At 40.1% G+C, this 19,669-nt stretch overlaps 2 protein-coding genes across 2 annotated transcripts; one reads left to right on the top strand and one right to left on the bottom strand.

Annotated features, from left to right (window-relative positions):
• Window positions 1-918: 918 nt before the first annotated feature.
• On the top strand, window positions 919-13,443 carry LOC144005625 (circularly permutated Ras protein 1). The gene is made up of 21 exons (XM_077503977.1): window positions 919-1,016; window positions 1,129-1,216; window positions 4,577-4,780; window positions 5,529-5,669; window positions 5,843-5,971; window positions 6,190-6,270; window positions 6,341-6,414; window positions 7,670-7,843; window positions 7,917-7,958; window positions 8,260-8,349; window positions 8,510-8,661; window positions 9,108-9,189; window positions 9,264-9,394; window positions 9,859-9,943; window positions 10,035-10,141; window positions 10,226-10,332; window positions 11,346-11,463; window positions 11,562-11,702; window positions 11,778-11,871; window positions 12,382-12,408; window positions 12,905-13,443. Exons 2-21 carry the CDS (start codon window positions 1,144-1,146, stop codon window positions 13,025-13,027), a joined length of 2,175 nt encoding a protein of 724 aa, XP_077360103.1. The 5' UTR covers window positions 919-1,016; window positions 1,129-1,143; the 3' UTR covers window positions 13,028-13,443.
• Window positions 13,444-14,121: 678 nt separating this feature from the next.
• On the bottom strand, window positions 14,122-18,943 carry znf668 (zinc finger protein 668). The gene is made up of 2 exons (XM_077503978.1): window positions 18,788-18,943; window positions 14,122-16,933 (listed from the first exon to the last, which is right to left on the bottom strand). Exon 2 carries the CDS (start codon window positions 16,892-16,894, stop codon window positions 14,975-14,977), a length of 1,920 nt encoding a protein of 639 aa, XP_077360104.1. The 5' UTR covers window positions 16,895-16,933; window positions 18,788-18,943; the 3' UTR covers window positions 14,122-14,974.
• Between the last annotated feature and the right edge of the window lie 726 nt (window positions 18,944-19,669).

Below are 19,669 nucleotides of genomic sequence, written 5' to 3'. Positions count from 1 at the left end.
TTTAATTGCATTACAGAAAATGAAAAAAAAAACTAAAATAAAATAAATTACTTTATCACAATATTCTAATTTTCTGATACAGTCCTGTATTTCATGGTATCGGTACTCGCAACGGTGACCGATACCAGTATCGGCTGCCTTCTTGTGACCATTTGAAATTTGCACTGTAATTAGAAAAGAAAATTACCATTATTTTCATGCAGTTTTAAGGAAAAAATGCTAACCTGAGGTCTATAGTTATCTCTCTTTAAAATTAGGTCTTTGTTTTTTGTTTTTTTTGTTTGTTTTTTTAAATTAGGCCTTTGTTTTTTGGGGGGAATTTTATGTGCTAATGGTATCAGTATTTGGCATTAGTATCAGTGACTACTCAAGGGTTGAGTACTTGTACTGGTGTCGGTCTGACAAAAAAAAAAAAAAAGTGGTATTGAACGGCCATAATTATTATGGTTATGAATTATTATTATTGCATGTTCTATTATTTTATTATGGTTGATTCTATTTATGTCTATTTATGTTGCTTTTCAAATTATTACTATGACATTTTCTGTTATTATGATTACTGTTAATTCTGTTACTCAAATTTTAGTAAATGAGATTTCTTTTAAAAACTATTTAGAACACTATAAAAACATTGCAAAAATTTTCCGTTTGAATCTCCCCATGCAAACCGAATCTTAATTACAAGATACTGTACATGTTGCTTATTTTTTTTTATTTTTATTTTTATTTTTTATTTTTTTAAGAATCTTGACTTCCCCATTCCACCCTTGCATTTCCATTCACAAATAGTTGACTGATTGATCACCTATGATCGACAGGCCCCATGTGCAGTTTCTTTTTGCAGAAACCTCCGACCGCTGGCGATTGACGAGCGCGCGCGCCGCCCAACCGGTCCGTTGAGATGGCTGACAATCACATCATGGATAACAAGACGTCACCTGCTGGCGCCGCAACACTTTGAAAAGGCTCGTAAGCGTCCATGTCTGCGACCACATTGCTTGCTTCTCGCTCCATGAGTAAGTATTACACGCGCACGTTTCGTTTCGCGGGCTTGACGTCGGCTTCAAGTCAATGCGAAGTTACTAGTCAGCTTTTCTGATGATTTTTTTTTTTTTTGTCATTTTGCAGGCCTGCTCGATCACGATGGAATTTGCTTGTGATTTTGTCTATGTTCCTCCACCGCCAAAGGACAACCAACAGGTCTTCAAACGCTCAGGTGGGATTTGAAATTGGGGATGCTCAAGCAAGCGTGCAAGCTGGGTTTTCGGGTGAAATATTTTTTTTCCCTATATGTAAAACTTTTGCATAAAACAAAAATTGTAAAAAAATAAATAAAAAATATGTATCTGATTCAGATGAAGGTTGAGTTAAAAAAAAAAAAAAAAAAAAACTAAACTAAAATTCAAAAAAACAATTTCATTAACAAAATAATATAAAAGCAAAAATGCCTTTTCATTCACTGCCAGTCATTTTAGAAAATTTTAAAATTGTCAATACTCACGTGATATTACATTCAATAATTATATATTAACCGAATCTACCATCCATCCATCAATTTTCTTGACCGCTTATTCCTCACAAGGGTCGCGGGGGCTGCTGGCGCCTATCTCAGCTGGCTCTGGGCAGTAGGCAGGGGACACCCTGGACTGGTTGCCAACCAATCGCAGCCGAATCTACCAAATACCAGAATAGACTCCCTACTTTTTGCCCTGTCCCGTTCTTTTAGAATTGACAGTAGAAAAATGTAGGTTTGCCAAAATACAGCCATTTCTCCTATGGACTCTGAAACTGTTTATTTCGTATAAAATGGGGCAATGATGTCATCTACCGGTGGTTGGGCATCAGTAAAGTTGTTTCCAAGTTTAATATTTACAGTGGAGCATGCTCAGATTTGCCCCCATTTAGCACCGCTCTAAAAAATACAATTGACAAGTATACTTGTCAAAGGCAGTGAATGAGATAAAAAACAAAACTAACTGAAACTGCAATTTATGTTTACAAAGCTAACTAAAACTATGATTACTGTATGTCTTTGGGGTTGATTTTAAATATGATTTTAAGTTATGTTTATTTCGATATTCACCGGAATAAAGGTGTTTGAAAGTATGTCACACAGAAGTGATGTCATCTTGCAGCAGCCAATAGAAAAGCACCTTCAGATGACATTCGCGCCGAGGCGACAAATTTACCTGCTTGACTTTTGGCTCCAATGGTTTGGCTCAGCTGCTTTTATCTCAGCCAAAATGCAACAATAGATGGGAAATGTGTTACTTACTTAATTTTACCATCGGGTTTATTATTATATTAAAGGGATACTCCATTTAGCCCATTATAGCAATTAAAAGTTAATATTTTGTCTATAATTGATTTGATACTTTCATTATTTTTCACATACAATTAGTACCTTTTAAAACACATTTTGCAACTTGCTGTCGACTGAAAATGACATCACAAGGGCTCAGGTAACCAATCACAGCTCACATTGTTTTCTAGGTTTGGTCATGTGACATTCACAAGCTCAGCTGTGATTGGTTACCTGAGCCCTTGTGATGTCATTTTACAGTCGACAGCAAGGTGCAAAGCTACTAATTTTACGAAAAAAAATAATGAAAATATCAAATTTATTATCGGCAAAATATTAATATTTGACTGCCAAAAATAGCTAAGTAAGTAAAGTATCCCTTAATATTGTACAGTAAGTAATAAACATTCAAAATAAAATAAAACTAATATTGAAACTAACTAAAACTAAGCATTAAAAAAACTAAAACTAATAAAAACTAACAGAACCACCCTTAAAACTAATTAAAACAAACAAAATAAAAAATAAAAAAAGAAGCTCAAAACAACATAAAAACTAGAAAAAATGAAAATTCCATAACTATAATAACCCTGCTTCAGATCAAGCGGCAATTTTATTTTATAATCATCCTGACTCAAGTACATTAAATGCGCCCTGTGATTGGCTGGGTGTGCCCCGCCTCTCGACGCAAGTTTGCTGCGGTAGGTTCGAGCTCTCCCGTGACACGACTGACCAAAACAAATGAGTCATTTCGTTTCTCTTGATCTTTTGCCAGTTTTATAAATGTCGATTAATCATTTTCTAGTCTAGTTTACTTAAAGCTACAAAACAGCACCACCCTGTTTTGTGGTGATTCATCGAAAAAAATGATCATCACACTTTGACGTCATGCCCACAAGAAAACAAACATCTGTGGCCATCTTGTTTCGTAAATCTGCTTCCGATTGGAGCTCATTTGAGCAAATTCTATCGTAGTAGTATAAAGCTGTTACACAATATCAAAAAGACTAAAAGGATATGGTCTTGTGAACTTGCCAAGTAACTTCCTAAAAACGCTACTCTCTTTGTAAACTGTGTGGAACAGTTGCGTACTTGTGAACGTCCCCCCGACTCTGACGTGTTTCCGTGATAGCAGACACAAAATGTTGGGATATTTTTGGTTTAAGCTAGCAGACAAGAATGACATTCGGGAAGTCTGTGCATTCCTGGTTTCAAATTCAATCGGAACGGTACTTGGGCTGTGTGTTGTGTGCTGAGGTTGGATCCTAAAGCAAGCGCAGACACAAATCGAGAGGCGTGGAACAAACTTGACTAGATGAGAGACAAAGAGAGTTGCACAGAAAGCAATAATCCGGCAAACACACACAATTCTCAGACTGCTACTACAGACAGTGAATCGATCTGATTGGTTGTGGCTAAGTAAAGGATTAAAGATTGACATCACATAGATCCTGACATAACATCACATAGCGTCTTTCCAGTTGAAACCAGATGAGCCACTTGTTACATCGGTACAAAACAGACACTTGACCTCACGGTCATGAACTCAAACTTAACCTTGGCGTGACCCCAGACATGAGTCAAGACCCAAACATTACCCTGCATGACCCGAGTCATGACACTGTGACTGATGATCACAACAAGCAGAAGCGGCCCAAGTCGCGAAATTGACCCAAAATGGCTGCTGCAAATCAAAATGGCCGCCATCCTTTTGAACTCCAGGCAACGGGGATCATGAGAATTTTTCGTGTGTCCTGTTATGATAGACATATCCACAAAATTTCATGTCTGGAGTAAAATTGAGTTAAACGAAAATCCTTGAAATCAAGCAAATTTTGAGTCATCCATTTAGCTAGGGTATCAATTGAGACTCTTTTGTGTTCTCTTTAAGTTTGTAGTTGATTTCTGTCAACCAAGTCGCGGTAATCATCCACAAAAAAATGAACCGAGGCAACTGGACTTTGTTCAAATGTTTTTTTGTTTGTTTGTTTTCTTTAAATGTACACAAACAAAAAAGGCAATTACGATATCAGACTAACAACCTGTAACTACTCCCGCGTCTGTTATTAAAATCTTTCACAGGTAGTAAGGCCATGTTTGTTTGTTCATGACGTGTGACGCAACAGTTGAGTGGAACAACCTTTTCTGTCGTCCTTTCATAACAAATGTTTTCTTGGAGATAAGCCGGCTAAAAGCCTTCCGAGTGAGTCATGCGGGCTCGACGGCTTGAAAGGAACACAAAGGCGTAATCGCTCCTATTTGCATTCCTCGCAGCGCTTCTACCTCCCGTCAGCTGGGCCCGTCCTCTCACAGCGCCCCCTCCTCCGCCCGCGGAGGTCAAGGCGGGCCAGTCCAAGGTCGGCGAGCTGCCGGATAAGAGCAAGCGGCAGGGGCGGACAGGTTCCAAGTCGGTCTTCTATGACAATGTCGACCTCGAGCAAAAATCTCCCAAGCAGTTGACGCCCACCCGACGGACAGGTACTGTGGCAAAACATCATCGGTAAGAATGACGAATGAGAATTTAAAGAAGTAATCAGGCCTGCATGCCGTTCATGACTGTTGTGTACTGAAAGGTTTGGATCCCAAATGCAGACACAAATAAGATTTTCTCCATTTATTCACATCGAGAGGCAGAAACTCAGAGACGCTGTACACAAGACAGTTGGACAATAATCCGGCAAACCACACACAATTGTCAGACTGCACCCACAGACAGTGAATCGTAAAGGACTAAAAAATGACATCACATAGGTCCAGAAATCACCTAAAGGATTAAAGGTTGACATCACGAACATCACGTCTCGTAAACAGACACTTGTTACATCAGTACCGAAACTGACACATAACAGGTCATGAAGTCTGGCGCATGATGACAATGACAGCTGCATACATGCAGTCAGACAATAATTATTTGTCTGTCACCTCCTGATATGTTTCGATATGTAACATTTCTTCACGCCACAACTTGGCCCACTATGGAGGGCCAAAACTGCCAAAATTTTAAATAAATAAATGAATGAATTAAAAAAATGAATGACTAAAAACAGATATAAAAATATAATTCAAAAATTAAATGCAAAAAATAAATATAAATGGTAGTAAAAACAATATTTATATCTATAAATAAATAAAAGTAAAAATATAATACAAAAATAAAAAATGTTTTTGGAAAAAAATTAAAATAAATATAATGTATAAAATTAAATTAAATGTGGCTTTCCCACAGCTTTACTTCCACCCCACCTGAGACCTGCAGGAAGCAGCCAGCCGTCTCACGACGATGTAGATTCACAGTCGTCGTGGCACGCAGACGGGGCGCCGAATTTACCAGGAGGGCTCAATGGAAATGCGCCTGGACAGGTGATACGTAAGCAAACAACAACAACAACAACAAAAAAGCATGCAAATTACTGAGGACACATGACAGAAGGGTTTGTTTACTAGTGGTGAAATCGGATCGAAAGTACTTGTGACGTCATGGTAAAAATGTCTACTGGTGCTATAACAACGGCCTAATTTGAAGCAAATGACTTCCCGCAGCCTCAGCTCCTCGTCTCCCACCTCGTCCATCCTTTGTGAGGAACATGCCGGAGTATCTGGTGATCCTGCCCACATCTTCTGCCACTGAAAAAACTCTCCTGGGCCCGCCTCCGGCTGCGCCACCTCCAGGTACAGATCACTATTGCTTCATCACCTGTCACAAGATTGCAAATGTCGCATAACCTTGCAAGCAACAAGTTCAACTACTTTATTGTACTAAGAATATTTTTCTGGTATGATTTTACTCCCTGCATTTAATTAAAACAAAAAACAAAACAAAAACAAAAAAACATAGTTGTCATAGTTTTCTGGTCTAGCAAGTATTATTTCCCATCTCTGGTCCACAGCATCCACAGAAGATAGTGGGCCTCTGCCGGGAAATCCCAACGTGATCCTTGTCAGCTTGGGAAAGCTGCTCTCAGAGAAAGGTCAGTCAACTTTCATCGTCATTGTTTTTGTCTTACCCGCTTACAATGACGATGCTTGTGGTTTTTCCAGTGCAGCACACACAAGGAAAACACACTTCCTGCTCCCAATGTGGATCTGTGCTGGACTGCACTTATGACAACCTGGTAGGCAAAACTTAATTAGTGTTTCCCTTTTATCTAAGGGCATAGCTACCATACCGCTGAACCTTTATTGACACCAATTTTTACATAACAAAAACCACATAAAATGTCACAAAAAGTGCATTTCTACTGAAATAATAATGATCGTGTCTCAGTTTACTCACAAATTAACTTACTAAAGTGTGAAATCTGGCCCTGTTTACGTGAACACAAAGCAACTAGCAAAAGGTGAATACACAGTATCTATCTATCTATCTATCTATCTATCTATCTATCTATTGTAGCTAGCTAGCTACTAGGGGTGTGAATTGCCTAGTACCTGACGATTCGATTCGTATCACGATTCACAGGTCACGATTCGATTCGATACCGATTAATCCCGATACGAATTTATAAGTCGATTGTTGAGATTTTTTTCATTCAAATTTAGAAAATACTAATCAGTAAGCTTGTAGAGTGTAAGATTTATATGAAAATTTATTATTTATTTATCTGAAATTTCAGTCTTATAGAGGTTGTAATCTGTTTCATGTTTGAACAGCATTAAAATAAAATATTAAGGCTTAATGTTCCGTTCATATAACATTCTTCCATGCTCAAGGTGTGAATCCTAAAAAAAAAAAAAGAAAAAAAAAATCGATTCTGCCGATTATTGAATCGATTCGAGAATCGCGCGATGTAGTATCGCGATATATCGCCGAATCGATTTTTTTTAACACCCCTACTAGCTACTGTATCTATCTAGCTAGCTAGCTACTGTATCTATCTAGCTATCGAGCTAGTAGCTACTTAGCTAGTAGCTACTTAGCTAGTAGCTACTTAGCCACTATTTAGCTACTACTGAATATTAGCTACAGCCACAGTTGAACGCCACTGAATTACAAACTATATTTTTTCCATAATAAACATATTTAACTACAGAAACTTCTGTAGGAATACAAATGTGAAAATTTTCAAATGTAGAATATGAAACTTGATGTTGAAATTGTTTGAATCTGTCGAAAAATGTGGAAGGAGGTACGTATGTAAAATGTCTCTTAGATTTGGAACTTTTTTAGTGAAATGTGTGAAATTTGGGGTATGTGGAAAAGATGGGTAACTTGTTGAATGTCTCATTGACCTGAATGTAAATTTTGAAAGTTAGAAACAGTGGAACTCCTGAATTTTAATACTCTTAAATTTTGAGGATCCTTTACTCCAACCTTTAAACAATGCAGCTATGGAACGTACAATATTTCTTGAATGTTATCGTCTTTAGCTGCAGACAAACGAGTGTTACTTCTGTGAGTCGCCTGAGCGGAGCAGCGCCCCAAGTGCCGGTTTGCAGCACGGCCTGTTCGTGCTGAGTCCCGCCGAAAAACTCTTGAGCGCTTCCCAGCCTCTGCTCATCTTCTGCATCGACATCTCGGCCTCCATGAGCATCACCTCTCAGGTACGCAACACGTCGGAAAGGACGACTTTTACCTTTACAGCACAGGTTGTGATCAGGTTCTTGTCTTGTTAAGGTGTTGGCGGGGGAGAAATTTATACACAGATCGCGCCTGGAGGTAAGATTGGCATTGTAGAGTGCTGGTGTTCAAAATCACACCTAATCCATCAAGCAGTTATATTTAGTTATTTTGAAAAATGATCACAATTGTATTTTATAATTTTTTTTGTAATAGCTTTGCAGGCCTGTACAAATGTTATTTTTAGGGCATGGGCCATTAAAAAATGCATAACGGGATGCAAATAGCCCGCGAGCCAAGTTTGGACACCCTGTTGTGGTATCTGTACAGTGGAATGCAAGTTTAACAGCACATTTGTGGATTTTTTTTTATTATTATTTATTTATTATGTTCATTCCAGTTTGTCCAGGAAGCTGTTTTATTAAGCGTACAAAAGTTGATCAGACGGCAGCCTGACACACCCGTCGGGCTCATCACCTTCAACTATGAGGTACAACTAAAATCTAGAAACTCTTTAGTTGAGTAATTCTAAAAGTCTGCCACTTTGGCTCCCTCTAATGGTAGAATGACTAATAATAATGTAATAATACATTTGGATTCATTTTTAACGACTGTTTGTTGAGAATTTGATTCTATTGTTTTTCCTCCAGGTGACAGTACACGGATACGGAGATTTCCCATCATGTGTCCTGAGTGGAGACGAACTGGTGGACAGTGACAAACTAAAAATGGCCGCGTCTGCTTTGTCAAGTCCGCCTCCATTGTCATATACCAAGAATTTTCTGGAAGACCAAGTCACGGGGTACGAGGAACATCATGTACAGTCGTTGACCTTGTTTGTGAATGCTGACGAGCCAGTAATTCAGACTCGGCTTCCTATTATGTGATTTATCCCTAAAAGGGAAATTCCCCCAATGTGAAGCCTGGCGGGTCATCTTTCAGCGCGCCGAGTTTTGTAGCTATTAAAATAATATCAAAAAATACATATATATATATATATATATATTCCCTTTCTCTGAAAATAATCAACTTTTTTTACATTAGCTTATGATAAAAGGAAATGGCACAAAAACTTTTTTTATTATTATTATTATTATTCTCATAGTTTTTCTGACATGTTATGTTTTCCTCACTCATTATTTCAATTAATCCCACAGAATACTTTTTGGCATTCACACACAATTTCTACATAATTTCATTTCTCTCATTTGACGTTATTGCGATGCTTATTATGTTTTCCCTCTGAAGATTGTCTGCAGTGGGCACCACAGCACTGGGCCCAGCAGCTCTGGTCGCCATCACGATGGCCTCCAGACACCCAGGCTCCAAGGTGCCCATCTTCCACACCAAATTGACACTTTCCATCAAATCCAACAAATGACATTAACTTCATCTCTGAAAAAGGTGATCATCTGTACAGACGGGAAGGCCAACACGACGTTAGGGAATCTGGAGGTGGAGGACAACGACGCTCGCACGCTCCTGTCGTCCACCATCTTCTACCAAGAATTGGGCGAAGATGCTGCCAATCAGGGGTAATTGTGTGTCATATGTTATTGTGATTTTTATTCTCCACACTTTTTTTGCCGCATAACAACTCCCACATAATACTTCCAATTTACATTCATAAGCATTCCACATGCATTCAAATGTTAGCATTCAGCTTTCAGCATTCCCACGCAATTTCTCCAGAAATTGCTCTTACTCTGGTTTGCTAAAAGTACTTGCAATTCAAAAACACTGAAGAAAGTATCTATCTATCTATCTATCTATCTATCTATCTAGCTAGCTAGCTAGCTATCGAGCTAGTGGCTACTTAGCTAGTAGCTACTACTGAATATTAGCTACTGCTATTCACTTTGCTACTGCTGAAGACAAGTATACTTTTACGATAACATCAATCAATGTTATTTTTTTTTAATTCATTAAAAAAAATGTTGCTTTGAAGTGAGATGCAATAAATGAAATAATGACAAGTGATTTTTGTGTCTTTTACTAGCGTGACCGTATCAGTGCTCTCTATAGAGGGAACCGACTGCAGGCTGGACGAGCTGGGAAGACTCGCTGATCGCACAGGAGGAAAAGTGATTGACTCTCATTATATTATTATTGTTTGTATCCAATCTGATCACTTTTTTTACAACCCCAGCTGTGTGTCGTCTTCTTGTCTATCAGGTGGTGATCGCAAATCCCCGCATGCTCCAATCGGAGTTTGAGCAGATCATTGAGAACAACACGATAGCCACCAAGTGCACCGTCACGTTGCTTCTGCCCAAAACCATGTAATCACTCGATTATTTTTATTATTTTATTTTTCCCGTCTCATCACATTTTCAACTTCAATGTGTTTCACTGACGTGCAACAGGCGAATGAGAGGAGAGAAAGAGGCAGGACACAAAGCGGTCCGAAAGGTGGGAAACGTGCACCCAGAAGAAGAGATCACCTTCCAGTTTGTGGCCAACGAGCCAGAAGGTAAGAGAAGCCGATTGCGTCAGCAGTTAAGTAATAATCGTTTTGGAATTCGCGTCCCGAAAGACAGGAAATGTAAACATCACGCAACAACAAACTGATGGTGCGTAAACTCATAAATGTGATCATGGAAAGAACAAATGAGTAGTATGTGCTATACTTGGAGTGGCAAAACTGGTTTTGTTACTAAGAAAAAAAGTGATGATGGCAGCTGTCAAGGCAAATAAAAATCAACTGTATGGATTCAAAACAAGTTTTGGAACACACCCCAATTATTTAACTGTGTAAAATTAGTTTGAATGTGGAAAATATGTTAAATAATACTTGGTGCTCCTTTTAACTCATTCACTCCCAGCCATTTTCACAGAAGCAGGCCCGTTCGCTCCCGGCTGTTTTACTGGATTTTGACTGATTTTTCAAGGCCCACAGACTATTGTGCTCTATTGCTATAAAAGCATGGAACCTATCAAAGGAAAGATTAAAGTCTCTTCTTTCATCAGGAAAAAAAAAAGTATTTCTATCTGTTTCCGTTTTGCAGCAACTAGCATTAGAAGAGAGCTAAGTTTCATAAGTTTTCACAAATCTATTTAAAGTTGTAAGTAATTGAGCTTTTTTTCTACATGGCCCTGGTTGATCTCCTTTGCTCTACTGCCACCTGCTGGCCGTTTGTGTAATAACTACCATTTCTGCAACTGTTTTTTGCAGTTGAGAGGCTGCATCAAAGCCTTCTGTATGCTCTAGCATAAAAAAAAACAACAGCAAAAAAACGTATAAATACGTATTTGGGACCGTTAGAGCATTAAAAAACGTATTTATACGTTATTGGAAGTAAATGAGTTAAAATGTTTATTTTAAACTGATTTCCAAGCAATTAAAATTTTTGTCTACTGCCAGCTTTGAATTATTAAATCTTTTCATAGTACATTTTGTTTCTCAATCCATACTGCCATCTTTGATTTGGTAAAACAAACAAACAAAACAAAAATCTGATTTTCCTAACCTAATATTGCTTCCAGTGACATCGGCCCTGTCCTGCAGCACCGTGTCTGTCCAGCTGCAGCTCCGATACATGCAGAAAAACGGACAGATGATGCTACGAGTCTTCACCATGACCCGGAATGTCACTCATGACAGGTGATGTCATATATTTGTGTCAAATTACTTTTAAAATCAAGTCATCAGTAAATTAACTCAGTTACTTTTCAAATCAAATGTGCTTTCCTCCTCCTCAGCTTGGTGGCGCTGTCCTCTCTATCCCTGCCCATCATCCAGCTCAACTCGTCGCAGGCCAGCGCCGCTCTGGCCGTGCGAGGTCGCTTCCTGGACGCCCGGCGGGAGAGCGAGCAGCAGATGAAGCTCATCGAGCGAGTGATGTGAGTATCCGGGTTGGGGGGAGGGGGGGGGGCTCTGTTTTACTCAAGTGGCGACGTCTGATTGTCTGTCTTCAGAGAGCACAACCGCAGCGCAGAGGACAGACAGACGTACAAGGAATGGGTCGTCACCATGGAGCCGATATACAACAATATCTTGAGCTTCACGAGGGTCTGTTTGGTTGCTGTTTGTTGTCATGTTTACTATGTCACATTCCTTCGACAGAGGACCAAAACTGCCAAAATTAAAAATAAATAAATGAATGAATAAATAAACAAAAATAAATGTGGAATTAAATACAAAAACTAAATATATAAAATAAATAGAGTTAAATAATAAACAAATACAAATGCTATGCTCACGCTTGAGACCGCCCCCTCATTTGAATAACATCCTGACAGTACGTCTGCAGCATGAAATAAATAAACGTGAGTGCAGTGTTTTTATTGATTGATTGATATTGAATTCTATTTATATATTCATTTTTATATTTATTTAAATTTTTTGGTAGTTTTTTAATTTCATTTATATGTACCGGTATATATTTGTATTTTTAATTAGATTTTGTTTATATTTGTTTTTAATTAATTAATTTCGTTATTTATTTTTAATGTTGGCAATTTTGGTCCTCCATATCTTCTGGTATGGCAAAACCATCTCAAATTTCTTTTCCTTTTCCAGAAAAAATCTGCCGTCTCTGACTCGCAGGTAAATGACATCAAAACATCCGGAACAGGGTTATCAAACTCATTCCTTCAAAAATAATAATGCTGAGAGCATTATTATTTATTACACAAGACCATTAAAATTTTTGGTACAGAATTTAGCAAAGGTAGCAAACCTTGAATTTGTGACTATCTAGGACATGTGATGCTCTGTACTTCCTGTTTGGATAGCACTAGGGTACTTCCTGTTTAGAGCACTTCCTGTTCTAGTCTACTTCCTGTTTAAAAATGAGACTTAACAAGTAGAATACTTCAGTTTTTCACGTTAAAAATACTCAGTTGTCTTGTATAATTTTGACTAAAATACTTCCAAATACTTGAAAGACTGCAACACTTCCTGCTAACATACTTTCTTGTGGAATTCTTCAGTATTTCCTGTTGAAACTAGAGTACTTCCAGCTATTGTTCCTTGGTGCTGGAATACTTCCTGCTGGAATCCTCCCTCCCTAACTAACTCCCCTCCGTTGTCCTCCCACCAGTCTTTGACAGACGCTGGCGCGGCGTTGCTGTACGGCATGAAGCAGAGCAACAGGAAGACCGTCATGATAAAGAATCACCAGAATCTTCACTTTTCACCCCATTGGAAGCAGGCCAAATACTGAAGGCGCTCACACACACACACCCCCACCCCCACACACACACACACACACGCAAACTGCTGATAAGACACAATACATTTGTCGAGTTCACTGTATGAATTGTTTGCCAACAATGGAGGCTGAAGCAGACGTACAGCCGTTGCTATTTAGAAAACGGATGGACACACTTAAGAGACTACGTTGCGTCATTAGTGGCTCGATGACGACTCGTGGAAGCCAAATCTCCTTGTTGGAGTAGAGTTGATTTAAATGTTTATTTTTCTAGTCCACTTTGTAAAATTAAATGACATTCTTTATGTAATGTAGAGTAAGTGTACTTCTTTTTAAGACCCATGTATACAAAACCTTAAAAAGTTTTTCATTATTTAGTCATATTTGTTGTAATTAACACGCATTTAAAATATATTTATCTCATTGAATTACTTTTGATTATTGTCATTTATTCTGTTAAATAATTGCTGAATTAATTCTAAATATGTGAAATTCGAATAGTTTTAGAATGAACTGTTTTACATACTCTACTGCTCATTAGGGATGTAACAATATCCAAACATCACGATACGGTATTACGATATGAAGATAATGATACGATAATTATCACGATATTGTGGGGGGTTGGCAATATTGAAAAGGGATCACAATATTGTTAAAAAAAAAAAAAAAAGCTCATACTAAAAAAAAGCACAATAAAAGCAATGCATATAAACCACCTACAATCGCTCATAAAAAAAAATATTGAGGCACTTACTTGCTAATGCAAGCACACATTGATCGCTTCACAAGCAAATTAGGTTCCCCTTCATCTGACAATTAGCATAGATTTTAAACATAGAAGGCCAAAACATCCCTAATGAAAATTAAATTGCACTAATAAACTAGCCACTAGAGGGTGCTAGAAGTGCACAAATGGAAATCAACCTGACTTTTTGAACAGATGTGTTCCCTTTAAATATTGTGAACATGATGACGATATTGTGGCAGTTTTAATATCACGATATTGCGATATTGCCCTTATCGTGACATCCCTACTGCTCATCATCTATTCATCTAATCTACTGACTCAATACACTCTCAAATGATAACATGACTACTCAAGTGTGTGAAATACATTTTTTTTTATTCCTCTTGGAATGATACACAAGGCAAGTTGTGTTTTCTGGAGGTGATGCTCGATGTCAATATACAGTAAAACGGTTCGTTCGTCATGAGTCATGAATACAAAACAATGCAAACCTTCTTAGGACAAGCTGTTAATGGAAAGAAAATATATTGTGGAGCATTTGACCTTTGAAAAGGAATTTTACAGTGACGGACACGCGGAATGTCTGCAACCTTGAAATGTTCACAGAAGGAGAAAAATGCTTGCACAAAAATGTATCAAGGCCATCAAACAAAAAAAGTTCAGCACTATGCAGCTGGATAACTTGTACAAATGTGAGCACAACATCTCAACTTTACAAGCAATAGCAGACCTGCTAGAAAAACTTTCATTTTACTACAATTTTTGGTCATTTCTGATATTAAAATTCCTTTTCTGTGCATCACTTTTTTTGCGAGAAAACCTACTAATTTCTGGTGAGATTGTGCACTTCACATCCAAGCCTCCATTTCCCAAAAATTTGTGCAATTATGGTACAGTGATGTCCTTGCATGTGGACAAGGAGAGTTATCTATTTTTGCAAGGTAGTCGAGTTATGATAAAACAAAAATAATATTTCAATTAAGTTACCCTCATTTCCCAGTTAATTCCCATTGAAAGTTGACATTTTGGGATTTTTCCCTCCCAAAATTTTCCAGCTTAATTTCCAGAAATTCACCATAAATGTTCCTTTGCAACCATCGGACTCGGTCCCCAAAATAGTAACGCGAGTTGAACATTTAACTCATTCGCTGCCATTGACGGATATAAACGTCAAAGTTGCATTTGAACTGGGCTGACAGCGAATGCGTTTAAAGTTCTTCTTCTTTGATCAGGTACTCTGGCAGTGTGTGAAAAGCGGTGGCAGACACAGTGACGGGAACGGTCAAGGAGATACCGCCGGCCTCTGCGGTGCCAGGCGGCGGCGGCGGCGGTTCACGCGTTGGCGGCGGCGAGGGCAGGGGGTCGGTGTAGATGACGTTCAAGTCGGACTGCGCGGCGACCACGTGCGTCCGTAAGTGCTTGCGAAGGTAGGCGGGAAACAGGAAGGCTTTCCCGCACTTGGAGCAGCTGTGCGGTTTACTGCTGGAGTGGATCTTCTGGTGCTTGCGCAGTCCGGCCCGGTTGAGGAAACCTTTGCCGCAGCTGGCGCACACGTGAGGCCTCGGCTTGGGGTGCTGCTTCTCGTGCTCCTGCAGCTCCGCCGGCTCGGCGAACTCCGCCTGGCAGGTGGGGCAGGCGTGCGCGCCGCCCGGCGTCTTGCCAGCCGGGGCATGTAGGCTCTCGTGCGCTTGGACTTCATCCCAGCTGCCGAAGGTTGCGTCGCAGTGGCCGCAGGAGAACTGCGGCAGAGTCGCCGGCCGGAATCCGGCAGCTTCCGTCATCTCCTCCCCCGGTCGCCTCTGCTGCTCCGCCGAGTGCGTCCTCTCGTGCTTGCGCAGGCTGGACATCACCACGAAGGACTTGGAGCACTCGCTGCACTTGTACGGCCGCTCCCCCGAGTGCACGCGGCGGTGCTTGTTGAGGCTGGAGCGCTCGGCGAACGATTTGTCGCACTCGCTGCACGAGAAGGGCCGCTGGCCCGTGTGGACCAGCAAATGGCGCCGCAAGTCCCAGGACGCCACAAAGGCCTTGTCGCAGCTCTGACACTTGTAAGGTCGCTCCCCGGAGTGGACCCGCTCGTGCACGGCAAGATCGGCCGGCTGCCGGAACCTTTTGGCGCATTTATCGCACGGGTAGGGCTTGAAACCCTGGTGGGCTCGCTGGTGCCGCCGGAAACTGGACGGGTCCGAGAACATTTTGCCGCACTGCGGGCACAGGAAGGGCTTCTCGCCGGAGTGCGTGCGGAGGTGAGACTGGTAGGAGGACAGCTGCGTGAAGCCTTTACCGCACTGCTCGCACTGATACGGCTTCTTCTGCGAGTGGATGCGCTGGTGGCAGACCAGCGAGGACGAGCGGGAGAAGGCCTTGCCGCAGTCGGAGCACAGAAAGGGCTTCTCTCCCGTGTGCGAGCGCTCGTGGTTCTTCAGGTCCTTCAGCTCCGTGTAGGTTTTGCCGCACTGGTCGCAGGCGTACGGCCGGTGGCCCTGGTGGTTGCGCCGGTGCTTGCGGAACACGGAGGGGTCGGCGAAGCTCTTGCCGCACTCGCCGCAGTAGTACGGCTTCTCTCCCGTGTGGGAGCGCGTGTGCACCTTGAGTTTGGACAAGGTGGGGTAGCTTTTGGCGCACTGGCGGCAGGCGTAGGGCCGCTCGCCGTTGTGCTGCGTCATGTGGATCCGCAGGCAGATGGCCTGCATGAAGGCCTTGCCGCACTCGGCGCACACGAACGGTTTCTCGCCCGTGTGCGAGCGACCGTGGTTGCGCAGCTCGGTGGGCGTCTTGTACGCTTTGGGGCACTCGGCGCACTGGAAAAGCCGCCGGGCTGAGTGCGTGCTTTCGTGTTTGGAGAGAAGGGCCTTGCTGGGGAAGATCTTTTGGCACCGAGGACAAGCGTGCTGATGCTGCGGACGGTCCTTAGCGTGCGTCGACAGCTTGTGGTCGCGCAGCGCCGACTCGCTCCTGAAGGACTCGGCGCAGGACGAGCACTTGACGGACAGTTTGGATTTCGGGGGACGGCCTCGGCCACGTTTTTTCACAGGCGCCGCCTCCTCTTCTTGTTGGCTGTCCTCATCTTGCACGGGAGGCGTGTATTGCTCCGTAGGAGGCGGGCTACCAGCCTGCGGGGAAGCCATCTTTCTGTCTGAAGATGATTTAGACCAGGGTTTCCCAACCTTTATGGAGCCAAGGCACATATTTCAGATTAGAACCAAGATCAGAAAAAGGATATAGTATACAATGAAATCAGGATTATCTTGTCTGAATTTCTTGTACTGATTATCAAGTACGGTGCTCAAGATATTATTTAATATCTCAATGAACATAAGAACAACTTCCAAAATGTTTTCTGTAGAATATGCGCTTAACTCACAACATGAAAGTAACGTAATAGAATTCATAGATTACAAAATAATAACTAATTAAATTATCTAATGCAAAAACTAATTCATCACACAGCAAAAATAACTACTTCTAGTATTTAATATTATCTCGATGACTGTTATGGATAGCAACATGTCCGCGAGGCCTGTAATTTAACAAGTCTTATTCTTGGGGTCTACTTATTTGTGCAAAATGTATTTTAATAAATTTAATTTAAAAAACAACGTTATTTGTGGCTATTAATTAACAAATCTTGTTTCCAAAGAATGGCCCACATTTGTGGGAGTATTTTGTAGTAGCACATTATGATTGTATAGAAAATCGTAATTCTGACAGGAAACTAAAGGTGTTCTCACAAACATGTTGGGGTTTACTCATTTATGCTGAGCACAGTACATATTTAAGGTGTTGCTATCTGTACTTGGCATGTTATTTTATTACAACTTTACGTTCACGCTACATTTGAGGACAGAAATGTTTATATTCTGCTCATAAATTTACTTTAGTTATTAAGAGACAATTTTATGCACAGATCATTTTTCCCCCATTGTGTCAAGTTATCAAAACAAATATTGTATACAATTGATAGTAAAAATTCAGTTTTGCATTTCAGAGTGTGTAATTTTTAGTTACGGGATTTGAATCAGTACAAGTTTTACCAACGTTTTTTGAAGTACATCTACTTCTATTTGAGTACAGCTATTTTTCTTATTCTTTTTCTTCTTATTATTATACACAGGTAAGTGTGGAATGTAATTGTTCTACATCGCTGGTTTAAATAGCTGAACGACGACATATTTGTAGTACATAAATAATAATTTTGGACCAATAAAGTGAAACTGGATCATCATTTAAACTATGAATAATGGTCCAATAATAATAATAATAATAATAATAATAATAATAATAAATTGCTTGCAAAAATATTAAAAATACATGTCTCGTTTTTTGGGGGTAACTATATTTTGACGTTGGTCATGATGGTAGGACTTGGAGGAGAGCTCTCGAGTATTTTTTTCAGGTGGGACTTGATGTGAAAAGTTGGAGAATCACTGATCTACAGCTTTCAATTATTTTTCCTGTCCTGTCAATATATCTCTAATACATTATCGGTATGACACACTGGTTGTGAATCACTGAATTATACAATACAAGTCATTGCCACATAATTAGCAGCATTCACAAGATGCTAAAATGCTTCAAAGTACGTTCAGTACAACAAAAGCCGATGACGATGCTGCAACATCTCCATCATCTCACGTGGAAATACTAAAAAACAAACAAAAAAAAAAAATATGATACAAAATGGCTGGCATTAGGACCTTAGGGACAATAAGCTAACCTCATGTCAGAGGAAGTCGGCGAGGTAAAGCCACAAATGTTTATTTTTCGTTGAACACCACGACATGCGCTGGTAACAACTGTCAATATCGAAGAGTGAATGCAATCGTGTAAACAATTCTTGACACAACGTGCGGGTCGCGCCCTTGTTAGCTCGCTTGCTAATTTAAATTCCGCTCAAAATGGCTGGCTTTAGGACCGCCTGCACCCATTTCTCTCGACAGCGGCTGCATCGTTGACTAACGTCAGCTTCTTTCAGTTTTGTTTTTAAAAATCACACTCAAAAAATCGAGTGACAGCCTCACCTGGAGCAGGGCATTAATGGTGGGTTGATAGTGCTTGGAAGAAAGAAAAAAAGACTCCCCATACGACTGTCATAAGCGGCGGTCCGTTTTGACTGGATGATGTTGTGGCCGGCGCTAGGACCATGATGACGATAGTTTACAGCCTGCCACGAGTGAAGAAACTTGTGTTTACATGTCAAATACGGAATTTTATAAATTTTTGTATATTTCAATTTGTGGCGTTCAAAATGTTTGGAGAAATGGCTTCCTATATTATAGTGCTGACATTCTGCACAGTTTAAACAATGACACTGCTAAAATATAAACAATAAAACAACCATTCGTTCAAAATATGTTGCATAAATAAAAATTCAACCTAAATAAATGTACAAAAACAAGCAGTTCTTAGAGATTAAATGTAAATGTTTTGTACTTCAAAGATCAATACATAACAAATGCACTGTACTGAAAGTTGAACATATGTAGTTTGAAATGGTTTTAATATTTGAGTGATTCTTTTGCATACCACTAGAGGGAGCCCAAATACCACGTTTTTTTTTGTTTTGTTTTTTTTGTCACGTGCAATACACTTTTTATTAGGGCTGGGTTCAATATGTGGGTGCGATACACCTTTTCATATCCCAATATCGATACATAAAACCATGTATCGATATATCGACCCCGCCCCCCAACACACACACAACCACACACACACCCTCCCCTCAACCACCACTGGAACATTTGCACAAAAACAACAATGTGAATGTCGTGAGTGTCAGTGTTTTTTGTCACTTTTTTTTACATAGCCTGTACTGTGGTTGTAATTGATTTAAATAATTATTATTTATTGTTTTTATAAGGCCATGTTAAATAAAAAAAAAAAAAAAACAGTATTAATGTAAC

The sequence above is a fragment of the Festucalex cinctus genome, chromosome 17 (assembly GCF_051991245.1).
Source record: "Festucalex cinctus isolate MCC-2025b chromosome 17, RoL_Fcin_1.0, whole genome shotgun sequence".
NCBI lineage: Eukaryota > Metazoa > Chordata > Actinopteri > Syngnathiformes > Syngnathidae > Festucalex > Festucalex cinctus.
This window is presented reverse-complemented; position numbering and strand designations above follow the sequence as displayed.

What these genes read in the sequence shown, in the direction of transcription:
- LOC144005625 (XM_077503977.1), top strand. Translation starts at nt 1,144, where the DNA reads ATGGAATTTGCTTGTGATTTTGTCTATGTTCCTCCACCGCCAAAGGAC. An exon ending in CCATGAGCATCACCTCTCAG is followed by an intron (nt 7,844 to 7,916) that starts GTACGCAACACG and finishes TGTCTTGTTAAG; the next exon opens with GTGTTGGCGGGGGAGAAATT. An exon ending in TCATCACCTTCAACTATGAG is followed by an intron (nt 8,350 to 8,509) that starts GTACAACTAAAA and finishes TTTTTCCTCCAG; the next exon opens with GTGACAGTACACGGATACGG.
- znf668 (XM_077503978.1), bottom strand. Translation starts at nt 16,894, where the DNA reads ATGGCTTCCCCGCAGGCTGGTAGCCCGCCTCCTACGGAGCAATACACG.